General features: G+C 38.7%; 1 protein-coding gene across 5 annotated transcripts in view; it reads left to right on the top strand.

The window, feature by feature from the left end:
* CSNK2A2 (casein kinase 2 alpha 2) overlaps positions 1-21,439 on the top strand; it is a gene marked incomplete at its 5' end in the record, with an annotated part of 52,255 nt that overhangs the window by 4,311 nt on the left and 26,505 nt on the right. For 3 of the 5 annotated variants that reach the window (XR_001370383.2, XM_014587793.2, XM_014587792.1), the window contains 2 exon segments: positions 11,510-11,611; positions 13,894-13,944. Coding sequence is in view for 3 of the 4 variants with exons in the window: in XM_014587793.2 (XP_014443279.1) it covers positions 11,510-11,611; positions 13,894-13,944 (153 nt within the window). 5 annotated transcript variants of the gene reach the window in all.

Below are 21,439 nucleotides of genomic sequence, written 5' to 3'. Positions count from 1 at the left end.
GTCATTCCTGTCCAGTTTTTGTTCTATCTGAAAGATGAAGTTAGAAACCACTAGTGATATCGTCATGGTTTTGTTGTTAAATGGATTAAAAGTATCATTTTGGAAAAAGAAAAGGGTCTTTATCCAGAATTGTGCTCCATTATTCAAATAAGTTGAAATTGTGTACAATATCTACTTTTGTGACATTTGGTCATAGGAAATCAGGTTCTTAACAGAGTGTCGACTGCTCATAATTTGAAAGGATCTAGTAAAGACTTCCTTTTCCTGTATTTCACCTGCTGGAAAGAACTAACGTGTTAATGTGCATATGTTAACCAAGGTAGAGAAGTATATTCCTTCAATACGACTGTTTTAACTTGTTTAGTCAATAACAGTTCATACCAGTTTTTCCCATTGTGTGAACATGGTTGGATGGTGCGTGACCACAGGATTTGTTTATTTTTTTAGTTTTTGCTATAGGATGCATGTGCTCACCAGAGAGAGCTAGGGGGAAGAAATCACCCCCCAGGGGGATGACCAAATCGCAGTCCCTTCTCCAATCTCTTCCTTTTGATCATGCACAGAACCCAACTGGCATGATTTTCAAGCTGCTAGGTCTAAGACGTGAACCATGTAGTTGGCCACGTGGGGTCTAACTAGCTGCCTTAACGTCAATGCCACCTGCTGGTGCCTGACCACAAAAATTTTATATCATTTAATTTGCATCAGTAGATTTCCAGGTATTTTTGTTGGTCAAAATATACAAGGTCTATTAAAGACTAGGAATTTAGATCTTGGTGAGCAAAATTTTACTAACCTCAAGTGAAATTCTCAGGCTAGATTTTTCTTAAAAGAAAACTTACAGTCAATAGGGAGGTAATCCTTTTTTTGACAGAAATCGTCTTAAGGAGAAAAAAGGAAGAGAGGGGAAATGGTGAGGGTTTCTGTAGCAGGGCAGAAAGCTACTGTAGTGTCTAGTGTTTCATCTTTTGATTCTGAAAAACCAATCCTTTAGTTTTATTAGTTTGTAGTATCTCTTATATGCAGGGACCAGCAGATGGCATAATGGTTATGTTTCTGGACTCCCACATATTCCACTGTGGTTCGAGTGCTGGATGTGGCAGCTTAAAAAACTCATGCCAGGCGTTTGTGTGTACATGCCCAAAATCTTGAGAGAGAATGGAGGAGAAGGGATTGTGGTGGGGCCATCCCCCCGAGGGGGTGATTTCTTGCTTTCTGTCTGTCTTTGTGTCTCTGGCAAGCATTTACACTCTATAGCAAAAATCACACTCTGTCTTTTTTTTTTTTTAAGAGGTTTTTGCTATAGGGTGTGTGCACTCACGAGAAAGACAGATACAGAGAGAAGGTGAGAAATCACCCCACAGGGGAAATTGCCACGCTTCAGTCCCTGCTCCATTCTTCCTGAATCTTGGGTATGCATGCACTCACAGGCGCCGGCATGAGTTTAAGCCACCTGGGTCTGGGGCTTGAACCATGGTCAACTGCATGGGAGTTCAGTAACATAACCATTATGCCATCTGCTGGTCCCACAAAAATCTGTTTCAAAAAAAAAAAAAGATATGCAGAAAGGAAAGCATTTTGCTATTTTGACAAGTTTTAGCATTTCTTGAACATTGTGTGTATGAATTTCAGCAGTTTTGGGGGCCCTTAGGGTCTTTTAAATTAAGCTGCTATTTTCTGAATAGAAGTTAGGTGCTTTACTGTATTTTTTAAAAACAAATACACAGCATTTTGAATCAGTGCTTTATAATGATTTAGAATCCTCCTAGAGGGCTTCCTGATAATAATCTTATTTTATAAACAATTGGTAATCCATTTTTCCCCCAGAAATTAAATTTTGAGCTTAAAACAAAGACTCAGGATATTAATATTTGTGGGTTTTTTTGGAGAGGTTTTTCACTATAGGGCACGTGCACTCAGAAAGCGAGAAATCACCCCCCGGGGGGATGGTCACGCTGCAATCCCCTCTCCTCCATTCTCCTCTCGGGATCTTGGGCACGCACGCACACACGCCCGGCGTGAGTTTTAAGCCACCGGGTCCAGGATGTGAACCGCGGTCGACTATGTGGGAGTCCAGCAACATAGCCATTATGCTAACTGCTGGTTCCCTTAATATTTGTTTTTAAGCATGTTTAGCATGTTCGTTTGTAGATATTCGAGAATCTTCCAAATGTTCACAGAAAACACGTATTTTGAAACTATGCATAAATTACAAATATTTTTTGCACCATAATAAATTCATTCTTTGTTTTGAAGGGTTTTTCCTATTTAATGTAATTTTGTGTTGTTAGTCTGTGTCTAGAGAAAGATTAGCATTGATTACAGATCCTTATTAGTAAGTTCATAGTAAATAAGTAAACCAGTTCATAATGAACGGTGATTTTTATGTTATAGCAAAATGATGTTTCCTCCATGCTGATAGAGTGCCTTCTTTTTTATTTCTACTTTTCTCCGGTGGTGGTTTTTTTTGTTTGTTTGTTTGTTTTTGTTTTTTTAAGAGGTTTTTGCCTTAGGGTGCTTGCTGGAGAAACAGAGAGAGAGTGAGAGGGAAAGTAAGAAATCAGCCCTAGAAGGATGGCCATGCCACAGTCCCTTCTCCATTCTCCTCCTGGGATTTTTGGCATGCACGCACACGCTCCTGGCATGATTTTCAAGCTTCTAAGTCCGGTACTTAAACCATGGGTGACCATGTGGCAGTCCAGCGATGTAACCACTATACCATCTGCTCGTCCCCAGTGGTAGGTTTTTATATTTCATTTAGTTATATGTGTCAAGATACCTTTCTGAAGCAGTATATTATTAGTATTTATCTAAATTTTTTGTGAATTCTAGTTTATACTGAAGTATCATGGTGTAAAAGTAGTTAGAACAGTATTAAAATATTATTAACATTGGGGCCAGCAGGTGGTGTGGTGGTTAAAGCACTCGACACTCCCACGTGGCTGACCACAGTTCAAGTTCTGGACCTGGTAGCTTGCTTTCTCACTTTCCCTCTCTCTCACTCTGTCCCTCTCTGGTCAAATTAAAATAAAATTAAATAAAATCTAAAAAAAGAAAGAATAAATAAAAGTAAATAAATAATTATTTTAAAAGATATTACTAATATTAAAAATGATATAAATGGAGTCCTGGCCAGCATTAAAAGCAGCTGGATCCTATGTGGCCTACTGAACAATTCAAGAACTGATGTCTTGAGAAACACACTGGGTATGTGTGCACGTGTCCCCCAAAACCCCCAAAGGAGGGACAAATGGAGAAGGGATTATTGTGTGACCATTCTCCATGGGAGGGTGCTTTCATACTTAAACTTCTGTCTCCTCCAGTAAGTACACATGCCCTCTGGCAAAATTTAGAACAAAACAAATAATATAAACATCAAAAATTGTATGTGAAGTAGTCACTGCTGTTTCCAGTATCATGGTTGAGGGTTACAGATTAAGAATGTTGTTAATCTATGACAAACAGACCAAAAAATATGTGATCTTAGAGACCCTTAGAACCCACACCCTTTTATAAATAAACAAGGTCCCAGAAAAAGGATGTGATTTACTTAGGGTTATATAGTTAATAATGGAAGCAGTAGGTTTAGGACCCTTTATACCTGTCATGGAGTCCTGCTAGATGTGAGGAATGCAGTTAGGACATTTGCTGAATGTCTGACTTCTTTTTTTTGGGGGGGGGGAGATTTTCACTGTAGGGCACGTGCGCTTGCCAGACAGAGAGAGACATAGAGACAGAAAGCGAGGAATCATCCCCCAGGGGGGATGGTCACGCCGCAATCCCTTCTCCTCCATTCTCCTCTCGGGATCCTGGGCACACACGCACACGCACCTGGCGTGAGTTTTAAGCCACCGGGCCTGGGACACGAACCGCTGTCTACTACGTGGGAGTCCAGCGACATAGCCATTACGCTAACTGCTGGTTCCCAATGTCTGACTTCTTGATGTACTAAGCTCGATGTACTGAAAGAGTTGAGGAATATCCACTAGAAGTTAAATGAAATTAATTGGTTTCTAATGACTTTTAGAGTTATCTATCCAAGAGGAAGTATTTGACATTGAAGAATTGCTGGTTGAAATGTGCAGTAAATAAATCCCCTAGAAAGGTATGGAAACTTAGGCAGAGATTCTTTGTGATGCATATTCACAGGGACATGTTTAGTGTGTAAGTGAAAGGCTGTTCACAGTCTCTTGGTTTGAAGCCTCAGTAAAGCAGTATTTTTATACTTTGTAACCCATGCATTTTCTCTAAGTCTCATCATGATCACTTTCCAGATTTTGGGGGTTAATAGTTATATCTTTAACATATTAGAGTTTATTCAAGAATGAGCCATGTGTGGAAAGAATATCTTTTTTTTTAATAGAGCATGTGAAGGAGTTGAGCACAGGAGTCTGGTCATACTGGGATCCCCTTCTACTTCTCCAGCCCATTGAGTCCTAGGCACATGTGCGTACCTGCCTGGCGTGGTTTAGGGTGACCTGCCAGAGGATTCAAACTAGTCACCATATGGGATCCAGCTTCTTTTAAGCAGTGCATTAACTGTTGCACCATGGAGCTGGCCTGAAAAGATTATCTTGATATAAAGTGCCCCTTTCCATGTGTAAAGCAGGGCTCCAGATAGTCATTCAAGCCTAATTTCAGGATCTGCAGTATCATAAAGTGACTATCATATGATATTACACTTGGGGCAAGTGAATGATTTTAGAGGCAGAATTAACTGTGAATGAGTTGTAGCATTTTCTTTTCTTTTCTTTTTTTTTTTTTTTTTGAGAGGTTTTTGCTAGGTTTGTGCGCTCGCCAGACAGAGAAAGACTTAGAGACAGAAAGCGAGAAATCACTCCCCGGGGGGATGGTCACGCCGCGATCCCTTCTCCTCCATTCTCCTCTCAGGATCTTGGGCACGCACACACACGCGCCCAGCGTGAGTTTTAAGCCACTGGGTCCGGGACGCAAACCACAGTCAACTACATGGGAGTCCAGTGACATAGCCATTATGCTAATTGCTAGTTCCCGAGTTGTAGCATTTTCTGAATAAAAGTCTAAAGACCTGCTGTAGGGGCCAGCAGGTGGCTTGGTGTTGGACTCTGGCATGGCTGAAATGGTTTGAGTCCTGGACCTGACAGCTTGCTTTCTCATTTTTTATCTCTTTTTCTCTCTGTCTGTCTCTCTGGTGAGTGTATGTATCTTGTAGCAAAATATAAAAAAAGAAAAGATGATAAATAAAATTTAATAATTTTATAAACAAAATAAATAAAAATAAAGACCTGCTCTATACATTGCCTTTTTCCCCTAATTTTTTAAATTGTGGTAAAATACGTGTAACATGAAGTTTATCACCTTAACCATCTTTAATTGTACAGTTAAGAGGTATTAAGTTCATTTAATATGTTATGCAGCCTTCGTCACCACTCATCTCCATAACTCTTTTCATCTTGTAAAACTAAGACTTTGTACCCTTTAAACAATATATCTTCTTCTTCCTTTCTTCCCCTGGCAAGCCACCATACTGTCTCTATGAAATTGACAACTCTAGGTACCTCTAGGTAAATGGAATCATACCCTATTTGTCCTTTTGTGTTTGGCTTATTTCACATAGTAAACATCCCCAGGGTTCATTCATGTTCTAGCAGGTGTCAGAATTTCCTTTCTTTTTGAGGCTTAATAATATTCTATTGTATGTATATACTGTGTTGTTTAATCCATTCATCCATTAGTGGACAGTTGGGTCACTTCCCCAATTTATCTGTTTGTGAGTAATGCTGCTTTGCATGTGGGGGTATAAATACCTCTTTGAGACCTTGCTTTACCTTTCAGTGTATAGCTAGAAGTAGATTTGCTGGATCGTAAGGTAACTATTGGGTTGTTGGAAGGGTCATGAACATTTTTGCACAGAAAAACACGTCATAACTTTTCCAACCACCCAATATTTATCATTTTTGAACTTTCCAAAGTGTCTGTTACTATTTTACACTCCTACCAACAGTTTATAAGAGTTCTTATTTCTCCACATTCCTGCCAATACTTGTTATTTTCTAGGGTTTGTTTGTTCTTTTGTTTATATTGTAGCCATCATACTGGGTATGAGGGGGTATCTCACTGTCATTTTGGTTTTATACCTTGCCTTTTTAAATAAGATCTTTTAAATAAACAGTTACTCTTCAAGGAGTTGTTAATGTAATTGGGATGACAGGACTTAAACAATTAGAGGAAAAGTTGCTATGAAGAAACTCATAATATTAATATTTATGTCAGCTACAGTGGGTTTTAAAGATGCTACCAAGGTGATAAAATAAATGCCATCATTCCAGGCTGAACCTTCAGCTTTCTACCTTCCTGGCAACCATCATTCATTGCAGGTGTTCAGGTTACTATTTTAGTGGGGCAGTCATTAGTGTGGTAGTAAAATAAAAATAACCCCAAATTTGAAAGTTACAAGCTGTATTCCTGCCTGACTTGCATTTACCAATCTAATTGTTCCTGGGAAAAAAATTTAAAGGAGATATCACCCGTTAATGTTTGCTGGAATTTACTGAGATCATAACTCTTCTGCCTGTGGTGGGTATAAGTTTGCAAGTTCAATCACAGTGAAATGCCAGTAGTAGGAATCAATCTCAGTATGTTTCTTTTTAAGCTGCTGAGTAAATAATAGGACAGATTACTATCAACTTTTGTCTTTCTAAGAAGACTCAACTACATTTGTCTTTTGTTTTAGAATTTTTAAATGTTGGTAAATAAGGAAAAAGTACCATACATTTAGATCACTTTCAGCAAGGTTCACCTAATAGCCACAGCTGATTACCACATTACCATAGGCAGAAACATTATGCAGAGATTTTTTTTCTTTCTTTCTTTCTTTCTTTTTTTTTTTTTTTTGACTTTTAGAGCCTATGTACAGAAAACTGTTAATAGGCTCTTTTCTCCTTTAAGTATTCTCTCTAGGTATGTGCTAGAATTCATTATTGAAACTTGATTTAATATTTTAATTTTTAAACTTTTTGCCACTTTATCTACTAAACATTAGAGAGAGTGTTGTGCATTTTAATTTTATTTATATTTCTAGGGGCTTGTGCATTCTCCAGAAAGAGATAGAGGGAAGAGAAAGCATACTGTCTTTCATGAGGAATGGTCACATTGCAATCTCTTCTCTTCATTTCTCCATTTTGTCTGGATTTTGGGCGTGTTTCTCAAACCAGTAGGTATAGGACTCCCAACCACACAGTTGGTTATGTGGGATCTGCTAGTTACCTTAGCCATCAGGCCACAAAGCTGACCCGATAGTGTTTTGTTTTGTTTTTTTCCCTTTTTTATTTATTTTTTTGCCAGAGGGAGACAGAGAAAGCATGCCCTGATGGGGCATGGTTATGCTGCAGTCAGTTCTCCATTTCTCTATCCCATTAGGATTTTGAATACCCACAAACATATTCCTGACATATTTTAAAGCTGCTGGGTGCTAGGATTTGAAACACTAGGTCAGCCATATGGGATCTGGTTCCCTTAGCCACTAGGGCAAAAAAAATGAAAATGAATACTTGGTGCCAGTAGGTGGTATGGTGGTTAAGGCCCTGGACTTCCACTTGACTGACCATAGTTTGAGTCCTGGACCTGGTGGCTTGCTTTCCCCCCCCTCTCCCTCTTTCTTTCTCTTTGTATCTCTCACTGGTCAAATTATAATAATAAGTAAAGTTAAATAAAACAATGCTTTTGAAAACAGAATCTTTTTGCTTTGGAAAATAGCTAAACCAATACAATCAGTTTTTTTTTTGTTTTTTGTTTTTTTGTTTTTTTTTTTTTTTTGAGGGAGACATTTTTCTGTAGGGCATGTTTACTCACCAAAGAGAGAGAGTGCAAGAAATCACCACCCCACCCCACCCGCCAGAGGGATGGCCATGCCTCAGTCCCTTTTCCATTTTCCTTTCGGGATTTGGGGCGCACACACACACACACACACACACACACACACACTCATGCCCAGCGTTTTGAAGCCACCAGGTCCTGAACTCAAACTGCAGTTGACCATGTGGAAGTCCACATAACGTAACCATTATGCCATCTGCTGGTCCCGTAGCTAGAGTCTTTTAAAGAGCTGTTGTCTGAATTGTAATAAATGACCTCAGATGGGAGCCTTTTTCTAGCATGTGAGATTGTCATGGAAATGTATTTTCTCCTTTTCGTGTAACTGGTGGTGAACAGGTGCAAACTCTGGACAAGAGTCAAAACATCTTTTTTCTGTAAAACTCAGTTTTATTTTCCTTAGGCTACCAGTGATCCTTCCTTATTAAGCCTTAATTTTTCTCGCCTGTCCCATTTGTAGAATTAAAGTCTCTTTTACTTCCTTGGAGCTCTTGGATGGTTTATCTTCTAGAGCATCTCTGAGGTTCAGTGGATGAAACTGAGAATAAAGGGCACTGGCTATAATCTGGGTAGGGGGTATATCCTGGACTGTAGATCACTTTCCTCTTCTACATGTCTTGGACTTCTGTCAGTATGTGAGTACTGTTGCTACTGCAGGATTCTGTTCTGCCACTTGAGAATTGCCCTGTTCTCTAGTTTGGGAAGTTGTTGGACAGCAAACATATGCTCCAGTTGCTCTCTCTGTTTCCACTAGATATCTTGAAAGATAGCCTCATCTTAACTGTGTTGCCGAAGAACAGTGTGCCTGCCTGACCTATTGTTGAATCACAGGAGAGCATGGCAAGAGTAAATAAAGCAGCATCACAGAAGCAACTTGTGTAATGGTTTACCATTACAGGAATTAGTACTGTTGAAGAAGAGATTTTTTTGGTGTTAGAGATCCCCCCACCCCCCCACTCTGTTACTGCTTCCACAGATGTGTATGTAGCTGCTTTGCAGTGGTGGGTGACAGTTCTAGAATTTTCTTACATTGAAAAGCATTGAATATACTCAGCATCGGCTGTTTCCGATTACAAGATAACTAGCTTTTATTTTTCTTTTAACTTCTAGGCATGATTTCAGACTTGCAGAAAGAAAAGTTGCAAAAATTACCACATATCTTTAACCTGATTCTTCAAACGTTTACTTTATTCTCTTTCCTTCACATATTACCATATATACACGTGCATATATATGTAATTATTAATCTGTTTTTGTGTATTTTTTCTGAAATGTTTGAGAGTAAATTGCCATCATCCTTAAATATGTTAGTATTTCCTAAAAATGGACAATTTCTTAAATAACCCTACAGTACCATGTTCAAAAATCAGAAATTAGCATTAGTTCAATGCTAGTAGCTAATCTGCAGCTCTCATTCATTTCACCAGTTATCATCATCATGTTCTTTATAACAGAAGAAAATCCCAGATCATGTGTTACATTCGCTTGTCACCTCTTTTTAATCAGGACAGTTCCATACCTTTGACATTTTTTAAGTTTATAGGCTATTTATTTATTTATTTACTTATTTTATTTTATTTTATTTTTTTTTGGAGAGGCTTTTCACTATAGGGCGCGTGTGCTCGCCAGACAGACATAGAGACAGAAAGCGAGAAATCACCCCCCAGGGGGGATGGTCATGCCGCAATCCCTTCTCCTCCATTCTCCTCTCGGGATCCTAGGCACGCACACACACGTGCCCGGCGTGAGTTTTAAGCCACCGAGTTCGGGATGCAAACTGCGGTCAACTACATGGGAGTCCAGCGACATAGCCATTATGCCAACTGCTGGTTCCCCAAGGCTAGTTATTTTGTGATATGTCCTTCTCTGTCTATTTTATTGTTGTTTTAAAAATTTTTTAATTTAACTTTATTTATTTTAACTTGACTAGGGGCGGACAGAGTGTATGAGAGAGAGAGTGGGAAAGTGAGAAAGCAAGCTGCCAGATCTGGGACTCAAACCATAGTCGACTATGTGGGATTCCAGTACCCCTGACCACCATGCCACCTGCCACCACCACCTCCCTCGACTGTTTTTTGATTGGGTGTTACAGTCTTTCATTTCCTCAAAATGACAAGGTCCCTAATTATGAAAAGGATCTAAGGTATAAGGTTTCTAAGTGGAGATGGGAAGGAGACACAGCAGCCAGACCTGCTCTGTTGAGAACCCTGACAAAGTGGAGAATGGGCATTATTGTGGCAGCTGGTTTGCAAGGACATGGCTAAAATCTAGTCTCTCAGTTGAGTACCTTATTATAGACGACGCAGGTGCTCTGTGTTTCATGGTCTTGTCCCTCTCTGTTATGTTTTCAAAGCTGTATCTTAGTGACCAACAAAAGATTTCTCTGGCATATGTCTATATTGTATTCCCCACTCCCACCATCATGTTCATGTGCACAGATGCACACGTGTGCACGCACATGCTCTCTCTCTCACACGCACACACACACACAGGCTTTTTAAAGTCTTAACTGTATTGTTTCAAACAGACTCATTGGCCTGTCTATGCTTTTGTAAACGGTATCTCACAATGTTGGAATACTTTTCATTAGTAACGTTTCTTCCATTAGCCACACTTGGAAAACAGAGCACAGTGACTAAGAGTACAGCTTGCACAGTCAGACTGTCCATATTAGATTCCTGCCCCCAACTCTGCTATTAGCTGCGTGACCTTGGGCAAATAGCCGAACTTTGCTGAGTCTACTACATAAAGGTTTCGTGAGGGTTAAATGTGGCTTATTAGCAGTGAGAACTTTCGAATATACTGAAGTTTACATTTATTGAATGTTCGCTGTGTGCCACTGAGTACCTTATAAAGTATACTTGATTGTGATGTTTTATTTTCAGAACTATTATTCTTCAAACTCTTTGGGCCATTGTGACAAGAAATAATACACGTAATGCAAGTATTTCTGGTCAGATTCGTTAATTTTTCTCTGACAGATGGAAAAGTTAGTCAATAGCAGAGGTTTTCCATCACTTCTGTATCAGATATCAGTTTTCTTCCTTGCTGATCCAACATCTCTTTTTTAGGAATGAGATCTGTTGGAAAACGTTACTGGCTCTGAGCTGATTTCAGATTCTAGATATTAAGGAAATGGGAGTGGCGACAGGAAATAGGAACCAGCAGCTGGGAAATAAGTTTGTAACTTGATGTCAGTGAACTGGTCTTCACTTTCGGAAGACAAAATTCCATATAACTCATTAGACGAGCAGGTGTCTCACCATTTTGTTTCAGTTTTTCCATTTGTGAGTACATGATATACAGCTGTTCAGAGCTATAACATTTTCCACTTGTCAGTTATCTCCTAAGCTCACATTTTATTTTTAAAGTGTGACTTGGGTATTCAAGATTTTTAAGTGCCCTAGATGTACCTACTTAAAGAGTTTGACATGTAAGCTATGAGTCCATAAATTGTTTAACTTAATGTTAGAGGTTTTTAAGGGCAAGCTCATTTTATCTTAGTTTTTTCTCTTCTAATTTAAGGCATGCTCTTTAACACAACACGGTATACAAGATAGCATACTATCCATATGATTAGCTAACATTGTTTCAAAGTTTTATTTATTGTATTCACTTTGAAAGGAATCTCACTTCTGATTACTCTTGTGTATTTAAGCCAGTGAAGAAAAAGAAGATAAAACGAGAGGTTAAGATTCTGGAGAACCTTCGTGGTGGAACAAATATCATTAAGCTGATTGACACTGTAAAGGACCCTGTGGTAGGTGCCTGCTGGTGGGGTCATCTTATAGTGGCCTGGGTATGGGTATGTGGGATGTGTTAAACACACAAAACGTCAAGTAATATATAGTGGGGGTGATGGTACTTGTCTTTAGTACCAAATGATTTTGAAAACCAGATAAAAATCATGGTGACCCAATAATGAGACAGCTACTTCCAAAAGCATACAGAGAAAAATCCCTGTCCTAGGTTTATTACCTCTTTGATTCAGCTCACAGATGTTTGGTGGATAGCTCCTCTGAGCCTCTTCTTTTCCCCTAAGGTTGTAAGCTTCTTACTGCCTGTTTACATTATTTTGCCTTGCTTAAATAAGCCTGACATTTGAAAATCTGCATTTACACAAGGAAATATTATATCTCCACATGAACAGCCAACTAGCATAGAGAATAGGTCACAACCCCACTGATCCCTTGAGGAAGAAGTCTTGCTGTTTCCCATACTAGTCTTTAATTTAGTATATGCTATTAGGCCTCATGGTAGAACTAAATTATTTTTGTCAGATTAATTTTTATTGGTTTTACATGTCTTATTTAATTAACTTTAATTTTTCTCCCAAGGGAGTAACCTGTTGTGTTTTTGATTAGATAAAGTTGATGATTCTCCACCCCCTTACTTTATATACCAGTTCCTATCATTTCTATTTTCCAACGTGCTCTACCTCCAACATTTTTCTGTTCTGTTCTTGTGATAATTTTCAGTTTATTTAAAAAGTAGATCCCTTCTGCTGCTGCTAAAGACATCCTGATAATGTAATAGATAGCATACATTGAGTACTAACTACATGCCAGGTACTATTCTCAGTGTTTTACAATATCCATTTAATCCTCACAGTAATCCAGTGAGGTAGGTACTTTTGTCGACATTATGCAGATGAGCAAACAGAAGCCTGTGGAGGTTAAGGAGTTTGCCCAAGATTGCACAGTTCAGGTTGACCATCCCTAATATTAAAATTCAGTGTGGTCCAAAATCTGAAACTTTTTGAGCACTGACAGGACACTATAGTGGAGAATTTAACACCTGACCTCATGTCATGGGTTGTGATCAAAACACTGCAATATGTGAATATTATATAAAATTACTTTCAGACTGTGTTTGTTTTTGTTTTGTTTCTTTTTAAGTTAACAGAAGTTGGGGATACCTGTGTTACTATGTTTATATTTCTTAAAGTATGTGTATTTTTTGTGATATGTGAGACAAATACATTGAAGTCAACAAAAATCAATGGGGAACCCTTATCCCCAAACTTTCATAGAGAATCAGGCTTGCTCCAAGTCTATAGAGGAAGCTGTTGGTCTTGAGTTAGTGAAGAATTGTTTGATCCTGGTTGCTGCAGGAACCTGTTCTGTGGACTCCACGTTGTCCTGGCAGAGACTTCATGTGCGTGCTCTGTTGCCTGTTTCCTAGGAAACTTTCACCTGGTCCTTGAGCAAAAGTTGCCAGCAGTGGAGATCTCTAAGATGATTTTTTTTTCCTTTCTCTAACCTCTTAAGCCCCTGAATGTTTCCCAATTTTGAAACCATATTACTGCCAATTAGCATTAATTTTATTTCAGTTAAGTGAACCTGACATTTGAAAATCTAGAATTACACAACTGAACATTTTATACTTACTGTATTAAAGGTTATTGTGCTTTATATTACATCTAATCATACTTTTGATAATACATGATTTTTAGGGAATACATCTGCACTGTAAGGTAAAGCATTCTTCTGTAGTCTCTAACCAAGGCAGTAATTTCACAATGTTAGCGTGTTGATAATTTTATAGAGAAATATATATTCCTTTTAGACCTTGAAAAGACTTGTGATAGATTCCCAAGACCTAAGCTAAGATAATTCTGTCAAATGCATCAGGCTTACTAAACTAAGATAAAAATGTGTCACTTCTTTTATAGTTGATGGAGTAAATTTTCACATAACATTGACAGATTGACTGCTTAGTCAAGGCCATTGATAAGTTTTTTAGAGAATACTTTTTAAAAACTCTTCATTATGAAAAATTTCAACTATTTACTGAAATAAACTGGATGATATAATAAGCCTCCCTTACACACATTACCCGACTCTACTCAGCTATGGTCGACCTTGTTTCATCTCGGTCCCCACCCACTTCTCTGCTCCCATATCCCTAGCTGTTTTGAAGCAAATTCTAGACATCATAACTTTTCACAAGGGTACTTTTTTAACAGACTATCCCTGATGAGGGAATGAAGCAAATTAATTATTGTTGAGTACTTAAAAGCATTAATATTCTCTCTTGCAGTCAAAGACACCAGCTTTGGTATTTGAATATATCAATAATACAGATTTTAAGGTGCGTATACTTTTTCTTTCTGGCATGGGCTAATGGACCAGGGGAGGTGGTGATAAATATTGTTGATTCTCCAGAACACAAAGCAGGCCTGGGATGTCATAGGTAAGAGTCGGAAATAACAAATTGAATTCCTTATGGCATGAATACAGGCTGCAGAAAGTGCTTTGGTTCTTGCATTTGGTAAGACTACTCATTACACTTTGCCTGCTTCCTGTAGGAGAAGTGACTCTGTTGGGTCAAAGGTATTTCCTTATCTTTAACACTCCTGTTTTAGATAGCATAGCTTCTAAGTAGATGTTAACTTCGATTTTCATAAGAACTCTTTTTTTTGAGGGGTGGAGAGATTTTTCCTATAGGGTGCATGCACTTGCCAGAAAGAGAGACAAAAAGCGAGAAATCACTCCCCCACGCTACAGTCCCTTCTCCTGTGTTCTCTTCCTGGGATCTTGGGCACGCACACACATGCACCTGACATGAGTTTGAAGTTTGCTGGTTCTGGGACTCGAACCACAGTCAGCCATGTGGGAGTAGAGTGACATAACCACTATGCCATCTGCTGGTCCCCATAAGAATTCTTACATTGGAGATAGGAAGGGTAAACTGAAACAGGGCTCTTGTGAAAAGAAGCAATACACTGGATTCAAGCTGGCAAGTAATGTGCACATGTGCTCATGCACACTGTGTACAGAGAAAACTGTAGAGAAAACTACTTAGGAGTTGCTGCTTCAGAAGAGCCCTATCCTGGGGTTCTTTACATTTGTTTTTTAGAGAATACTTTTTAAAAACTCTTCATTATGAAAAATTTCAACTATTTACTGAAATAAACTGGATGATATAATAAGCCTCCCTTACACACATTACCCGACTCTACTCAGCTATGGTCGACCTTGTTTCATCTCGGTCCCCACCCACTTCTCTGCTCCCATATCCCTAGCTGTTTTGAAGCAAATTCTAGACATCATAACTTTTCACAAGGGTACTTTTTTAACAGACTATCCCTGATGAGGGAATGAAGCAAATTAATTATTGTTGAGTACTTAAAAGCATTAATATTCTCTCTTGCAGTCAAAGACACCAGCTTTGGTATTTGAATATATCAATAATACAGATTTTAAGGTGCGTATACTTTTTCTTTCTGGCATGGGCTAATGGACCAGGGGAGGTGGTGATAAATATTGTTGATTCTCCAGAACACAAAGCAGGCCTGGGATGTCATAGGTAAGAGTCGGAAATAACAAATTGAATTCCTTATGGCATGAATACAGGCTGCAGAAAGTGCTTTGGTTCTTGCATTTGGTAAGACTACTCATTACACTTTGCCTGCTTCCTGTAGGAGAAGTGACTCTGTTGGGTCAAAGGTATTTCCTTATCTTTAACACTCCTGTTTTAGATAGCATAGCTTCTAAGTAGATGTTAACTTCGATTTTCATAAGAACTCTTTTTTTTGAGGGGTGGAGAGATTTTTCCTATAGGGTGCATGCACTTGCCAGAAAGAGAGACAAAAAGCGAGAAATCACTCCCCCACGCTACAGTCCCTTCTCCTGTGTTCTCTTCCTGGGATCTTGGGCACGCACACACATGCACCTGACATGAGTTTGAAGTTTGCTGGTTCTGGGACTCGAACCACAGTCAGCCATGTGGGAGTAGAGTGACATAACCACTATGCCATCTGCTGGTCCCCATAAGAATTCTTACATTGGAGATAGGAAGGGTAAACTGAAACAGGGCTCTTGTGAAAAGAAGCAATACACTGGATTCAAGCTGGCAAGTAATGTGCACATGTGCTCATGCACACTGTGTACAGAGAAAACTGTAGAGAAAACTACTTAGGAGTTGCTGCTTCAGAAGAGCCCTATCCTGGGGTTCTTTACATTTCCTTATATTTATAATGTATATTATTTTAGACTTCAAAGTGTTCTGGTAAAAGCATGGGTTTAAACTGGCTTTTCATGAATTTGTTTTTATTGTTCAAACACTAATACCTTAATTTATGATAAGGTTTTGAGGTTAGGCATACTGGATATGGCAGAAATCCTTCTCAAGGGCTTAAAAACACAATAGTGTTGATTTTCAGGGGCACTTAAGGATGATTATAACTATCAGTAAATAGGACTCTTGTGATTTTCTTGATAGACAATAGGGACAGAACAAAATCATTGTTGAAAATGCCGGTACTGGGACCAGCAGTTAGCGTAATGGTTATGTCGCTGAACTCCCATGTAGTTGACCGTGGTTCAAGTCCTGGGCCCGGTGGCTTAAACTCACGCCCGGTGTGTGTGCGCATGCGTACCCAAGATCCCAAGAGGAGAACGGAGGAGAAGGGATTGTGGCGTGGCCATCCCCTGTGGGGGGTAATTTCTCGCTTTTTGTCTCTCTGTCTGTCTCTATCTCTCTGGCGAGTGCACACGCCCTGTAGCAAAAACCTCTCAAAAAAAAAAGAAAATGCTGGTACCAAGAGTGATGTTTTTGGATGAAAATGAAAGAGCTCATTTTTACACTTAATTTTGCTTAGTCACTATGAAATGACTTTAAAACAAGATTGAATAGTGATAAATGAGCAAGAGTATTTTATAAAACAGTAAGTAGCAAGTTTTATATATGGTACAGCATTTTTTGTTAATGTGAGTCCTTTTTATGTTTACTTTTTTATGTTGCCAGCAGTGGAGATCTCTAAGATGATTTTTTTTTCCTTTCTCTAACCTCTTAAGCCCCTGAATGTTTCCCAATTTTGAAACCATATTACTGCCAATTAGCATTAATTTTATTTCAGTTAAGTGAACCTGACATTTGAAAATCTAGAATTACACAACTGAACATTTTATACTTACTGTATTAAAGGTTATTGTGCTTTATATTACATCTAATCATACTTTTGATAATACATGATTTTTAGGGAATACATCTGCACTGTAAGGTAAAGCATTCTTCTGTAGTCTCTAACCAAGGCAGTAATTTCACAATGTTAGCGTGTTGATAATTTTATAGAGAAATATATATTCCTTTTAGACCTTGAAAAGACTTGTGATAGATTCCCAAGACCTAAGCTAAGATAATTCTGTCAAATGCATCAGGCTTACTAAACTAAGATAAAAATGTGTCACTTCTTTTATAGTTGATGGAGTAAATTTTCACATAACATTGACAGATTGACTGCTTAGTCAAGGCCATTGATAAGTTTTTTAGAGAATACTTTTTAAAAACTCTTCATTATGAAAAATTTCAACTATTTACTGAAATAAACTGGATGATATAATAAGCCTCCCTTACACACATTACCCGACTCTACTCAGCTATGGTCGACCTTGTTTCATCTCGGTCCCCACCCACTTCTCTGCTCCCATATCCCTAGCTGTTTTGAAGCAAATTCTAGACATCATAACTTTTCACAAGGGTACTTTTTTAACAGACTATCCCTGATGAGGGAATGAAGCAAATTAATTATTGTTGAGTACTTAAAAGCATTAATATTCTCTCTTGCAGTCAAAGACACCAGCTTTGGTATTTGAATATATCAATAATACAGATTTTAAGGTGCGTATACTTTTTCTTTCTGGCATGGGCTAATGGACCAGGGGAGGTGGTGATAAATATTGTTGATTCTCCAGAACACAAAGCAGGCCTGGGATGTCATAGGTAAGAGTCGGAAATAACAAATTGAATTCCTTATGGCATGAATACAGGCTGCAGAAAGTGCTTTGGTTCTTGCATTTGGTAAGACTACTCATTACACTTTGCCTGCTTCCTGTAGGAGAAGTGACTCTGTTGGGTCAAAGGTATTTCCTTATCTTTAACACTCCTGTTTTAGATAGCATAGCTTCTAAGTAGATGTTAACTTCGATTTTCATAAGAACTCTTTTTTTTGAGGGGTGGAGAGATTTTTCCTATAGGGTGCATGCACTTGCCAGAAAGAGAGACAAAAAGCGAGAAATCACTCCCCCACGCTACAGTCCCTTCTCCTGTGTTCTCTTCCTGGGATCTTGGGCACGCACACACATGCACCTGACATGAGTTTGAAGTTTGCTGGTTCTGGGACTCGAACCACAGTCAGCCATGTGGGAGTAGAGTGACATAACCACTATGCCATCTGCTGGTCCCCATAAGAATTCTTACATTGGAGATAGGAAGGGTAAACTGAAACAGGGCTCTTGTGAAAAGAAGCAATACACTGGATTCAAGCTGGCAAGTAATGTGCACATGTGCTCATGCACACTGTGTACAGAGAAAACTGTAGAGAAAACTACTTAGGAGTTGCTGCTTCAGAAGAGCCCTATCCTGGGGTTCTTTACATTTCCTTATATTTATAATGTATATTATTTTAGACTTCAAAGTGTTCTGGTAAAAGCATGGGTTTAAACTGGCTTTTCATGAATTTGTTTTTATTGTTCAAACACTAATACCTTAATTTATGATAAGGTTTTGAGGTTAGGCATACTGGATATGGCAGAAATCCTTCTCAAGGGCTTAAAAACACAATAGTGTTGATTTTCAGGGGCACTTAAGGATGATTATAACTATCAGTAAATAGGACTCTTGTGATTTTCTTGATAGACAATAGGGACAGAACAAAATCATTGTTGAAAATGCCGGTACTGGGACCAGCAGTTAGCGTAATGGTTATGTCGCTGAACTCCCATGTAGTTGACCGTGGTTCAAGTCCTGGGCCCGGTGGCTTAAACTCACGCCCGGTGTGTGTGCGCATGCGTACCCAAGATCCCAAGAGGAGAACGGAGGAGAAGGGATTGTGGCGTGGCCATCCCCTGTGGGGGGTAATTTCTCGCTTTTTGTCTCTCTGTCTGTCTCTATCTCTCTGGCGAGTGCACACGCCCTGTAGCAAAAACCTCTCAAAAAAAAAAGAAAATGCTGGTACCAAGAGTGATGTTTTTGGATGAAAATGAAAGAGCTCATTTTTACACTTAATTTTGCTTAGTCACTATGAAATGACTTTAAAACAAGATTGAATAGTGATAAATGAGCAAGAGTATTTTATAAAACAGTAAGTAGCAAGTTTTATATATGGTACAGCATTTTTTGTTAATGTGAGTCCTTTTTATGTTTACTTTTTTATTTTTGGAGAGGTTTTCGCTATAGGGCGTGTGCGCTCGCCAGACAGACAGAGACAGAAAGATAGAAAGCGAGAAATCACCCCCCAGGGGTGATGGCCACACCACAATCCCTTCTCCATTCTCCTCTCGGGATCTTGGGCACACACGCACATGCACCTGGCGTGAATTTAAGCCACCGTGTCCGAGACTCGAACCACGGTCGACTACGTGGGAGTCCAGCAACATAGCCATTACACTAACTGCTGGTCCCAGGGTGAGTCCTTATAGGTAAAATCCTTAGTGAACTCTAAAAAGTAGGGTCTAAATTTTGTATTGAATAGTGTAGTGATGCTTAGCTGGTAGAGTACTATGCTTAATATGTATCTGATCAACAAGGAGTCTTGCAGGTTTATCAGGGTACATTAGTGAGAATGTGTGTGCTTGTCTTAGAGAACTAGACAGGCCTTAATGAAATCTGACATTTCCCTAATGCAAAAGTTTAAAAGATGGCCTTATTCCCTAAGTTTTAAGTAGATGTGCTTCATTAATTAATGAGTTTTTACCCATTGTTTGGTGACACATGTAAAATTTCATGTCAGTATTTTATGTTCTTAAAGTGGCATCTGCTCTGCTGAATTAACAACATACTGAAGGTCAGTGAACAGGAATTTAAATTTTCTAGGGAAATCGTCCTTCTTTGAAATCTTGACCCTCAAAGGAGATGTTTTAAGGACATGTGTTCTCTGGGGCTGGCAGGTGGCATGATGGTTAAGGTGGATGGACTCCCTTTCCTTGCTTTCTCACTTTCCTTCTCTCTCTGTCTCTCTCTGGTCAACTTCAAAAGATAAACAACAGAGACAAGCAGTTAGCATAATGGCTATGTCGCTGGACTTCCATGTAGTCAACCACAGTTCAAGTCCTGGACCTGATGGCTTAAACCCAAGAGGAGAATGGAGGAGAAGGGATTGTGGTGTGGCCCCCCCACCCCCCGGGGGGGGGTGATTTCTCACTTTCTGTCTCTCTGTCTCTCTCTGTCTTTCTGGGAAGTGCACACACCCTATAGCAAAAAAAAAAAAACAAAAAAACTCTCAAAAAAAATAGATTAAAAACAAAATAATGATAATGAATAAAATTAATTAATTTTTGTTTTTTAAAGACATATATTCTCTAGTAGCTTTCCTTAAAGGAATCATGGGACACTAATGCTTTCTGAGGTTTGCATATCTGAAAACATCTTTATTTGTTTGCTAGAGTATTGAATTCTAGGTTTAAATTCATTAGTTCCCCAGTTTTGAAGAGATTGTTCTAGTATTACCATAGAAACCATTCTGGTTTCATTTTATGTAACTTTTTTTGTTTTTGTTTTGTCCTTTAGGAAGCTTTTAGGATTTTTTCCTTCATTTCTAGTCTTCTGAAATTTCACAATGATGTGCCTTCATATGGAAGTCCTTTTCATCTTTTGTTCTGGACACTTGCTGGGCCACCTGGAAGCTCATGTTCCTTTATTTTAGAAGAATATTTTTAATGTTCTTTGATTTTCTTTCCCTTTTTTCTTTGTTCTCACTTTCTAAAACTTATTCAAATGATGGACTTCATCTCTTAGAGCTACAGTTTGGCCTCTGAACTTTTAAAAATAGTATGCTTTTCTTTTATGTTTTATATAATGTCTTCTGTGTTCTCTCAGAATATATTTTTCCACGTGGTGTTTTTTTCTGTTTTTCTTCCAAATTTCTTTGTGTGTGTATGTATGTTTTTGTTTTTGTCTTTGTTGTCTGAAATGTTAGTGTTCTTGGATTTCTCATATTTTAGAGTACTGCTCTAAAGAGTTGTCAGCTCCTTTCTCGAAGTGCAACTCGGCTGCTGGCATTTCAGAAGTCTCAAGTTGAGAAGAACTGTGGGGACATTAGGCAGACTTGCACTTAAATCTCCTGTTTTCAGAGTCAGGTTTTAAACATAGTTTTGTCTTTTCAGCTCACTTTGTTACTCTTTCAGCAATGTCAGGGGTCACCAATTCCTCAGCCTTTTCTGTAATTCTTCAGTTTGAATCTCTTTTTTTCTGGACCAACCCCCTTTACTATTGTTGGCAGAATTTTTAGCTTTTTTGGTTTGCTAGGTAACCTAGACATTTTCTACTTTTTATACTGTCATCTCTTGCATTCTCTTAGTTCTTGTGAATTAATCTCACCCTCCCACCAAAACCCCGTTCCTTTTACTGTGGCTTTAAAGGAGCTTCATGTAGAAACAGATGAGTTTGATCTTTCATGTTTAACAGGAGGTTCCTTTTGAATGTTCAGGCCATGACATTTTAGTCACCTTAAAAGATAATCAGTTGATTGCATGGCTTAGTGCTTAAGGCAATTAGATCCACATGGCCAACTTCATGGTTTGAGTTCTGGACCTGGAGATTTGAGAAACATGCTTGTGCATGTGTGCCAAAAATCCTGAAAATGGGA

Source organism: Tupaia chinensis, unplaced genomic scaffold (assembly GCF_000334495.1).
Source record: "Tupaia chinensis unplaced genomic scaffold, TupChi_1.0 Scaffold000235_1, whole genome shotgun sequence".
Classification (NCBI taxonomy): domain Eukaryota; kingdom Metazoa; phylum Chordata; class Mammalia; order Scandentia; family Tupaiidae; genus Tupaia; species Tupaia belangeri.
This window is presented reverse-complemented; position numbering and strand designations above follow the sequence as displayed.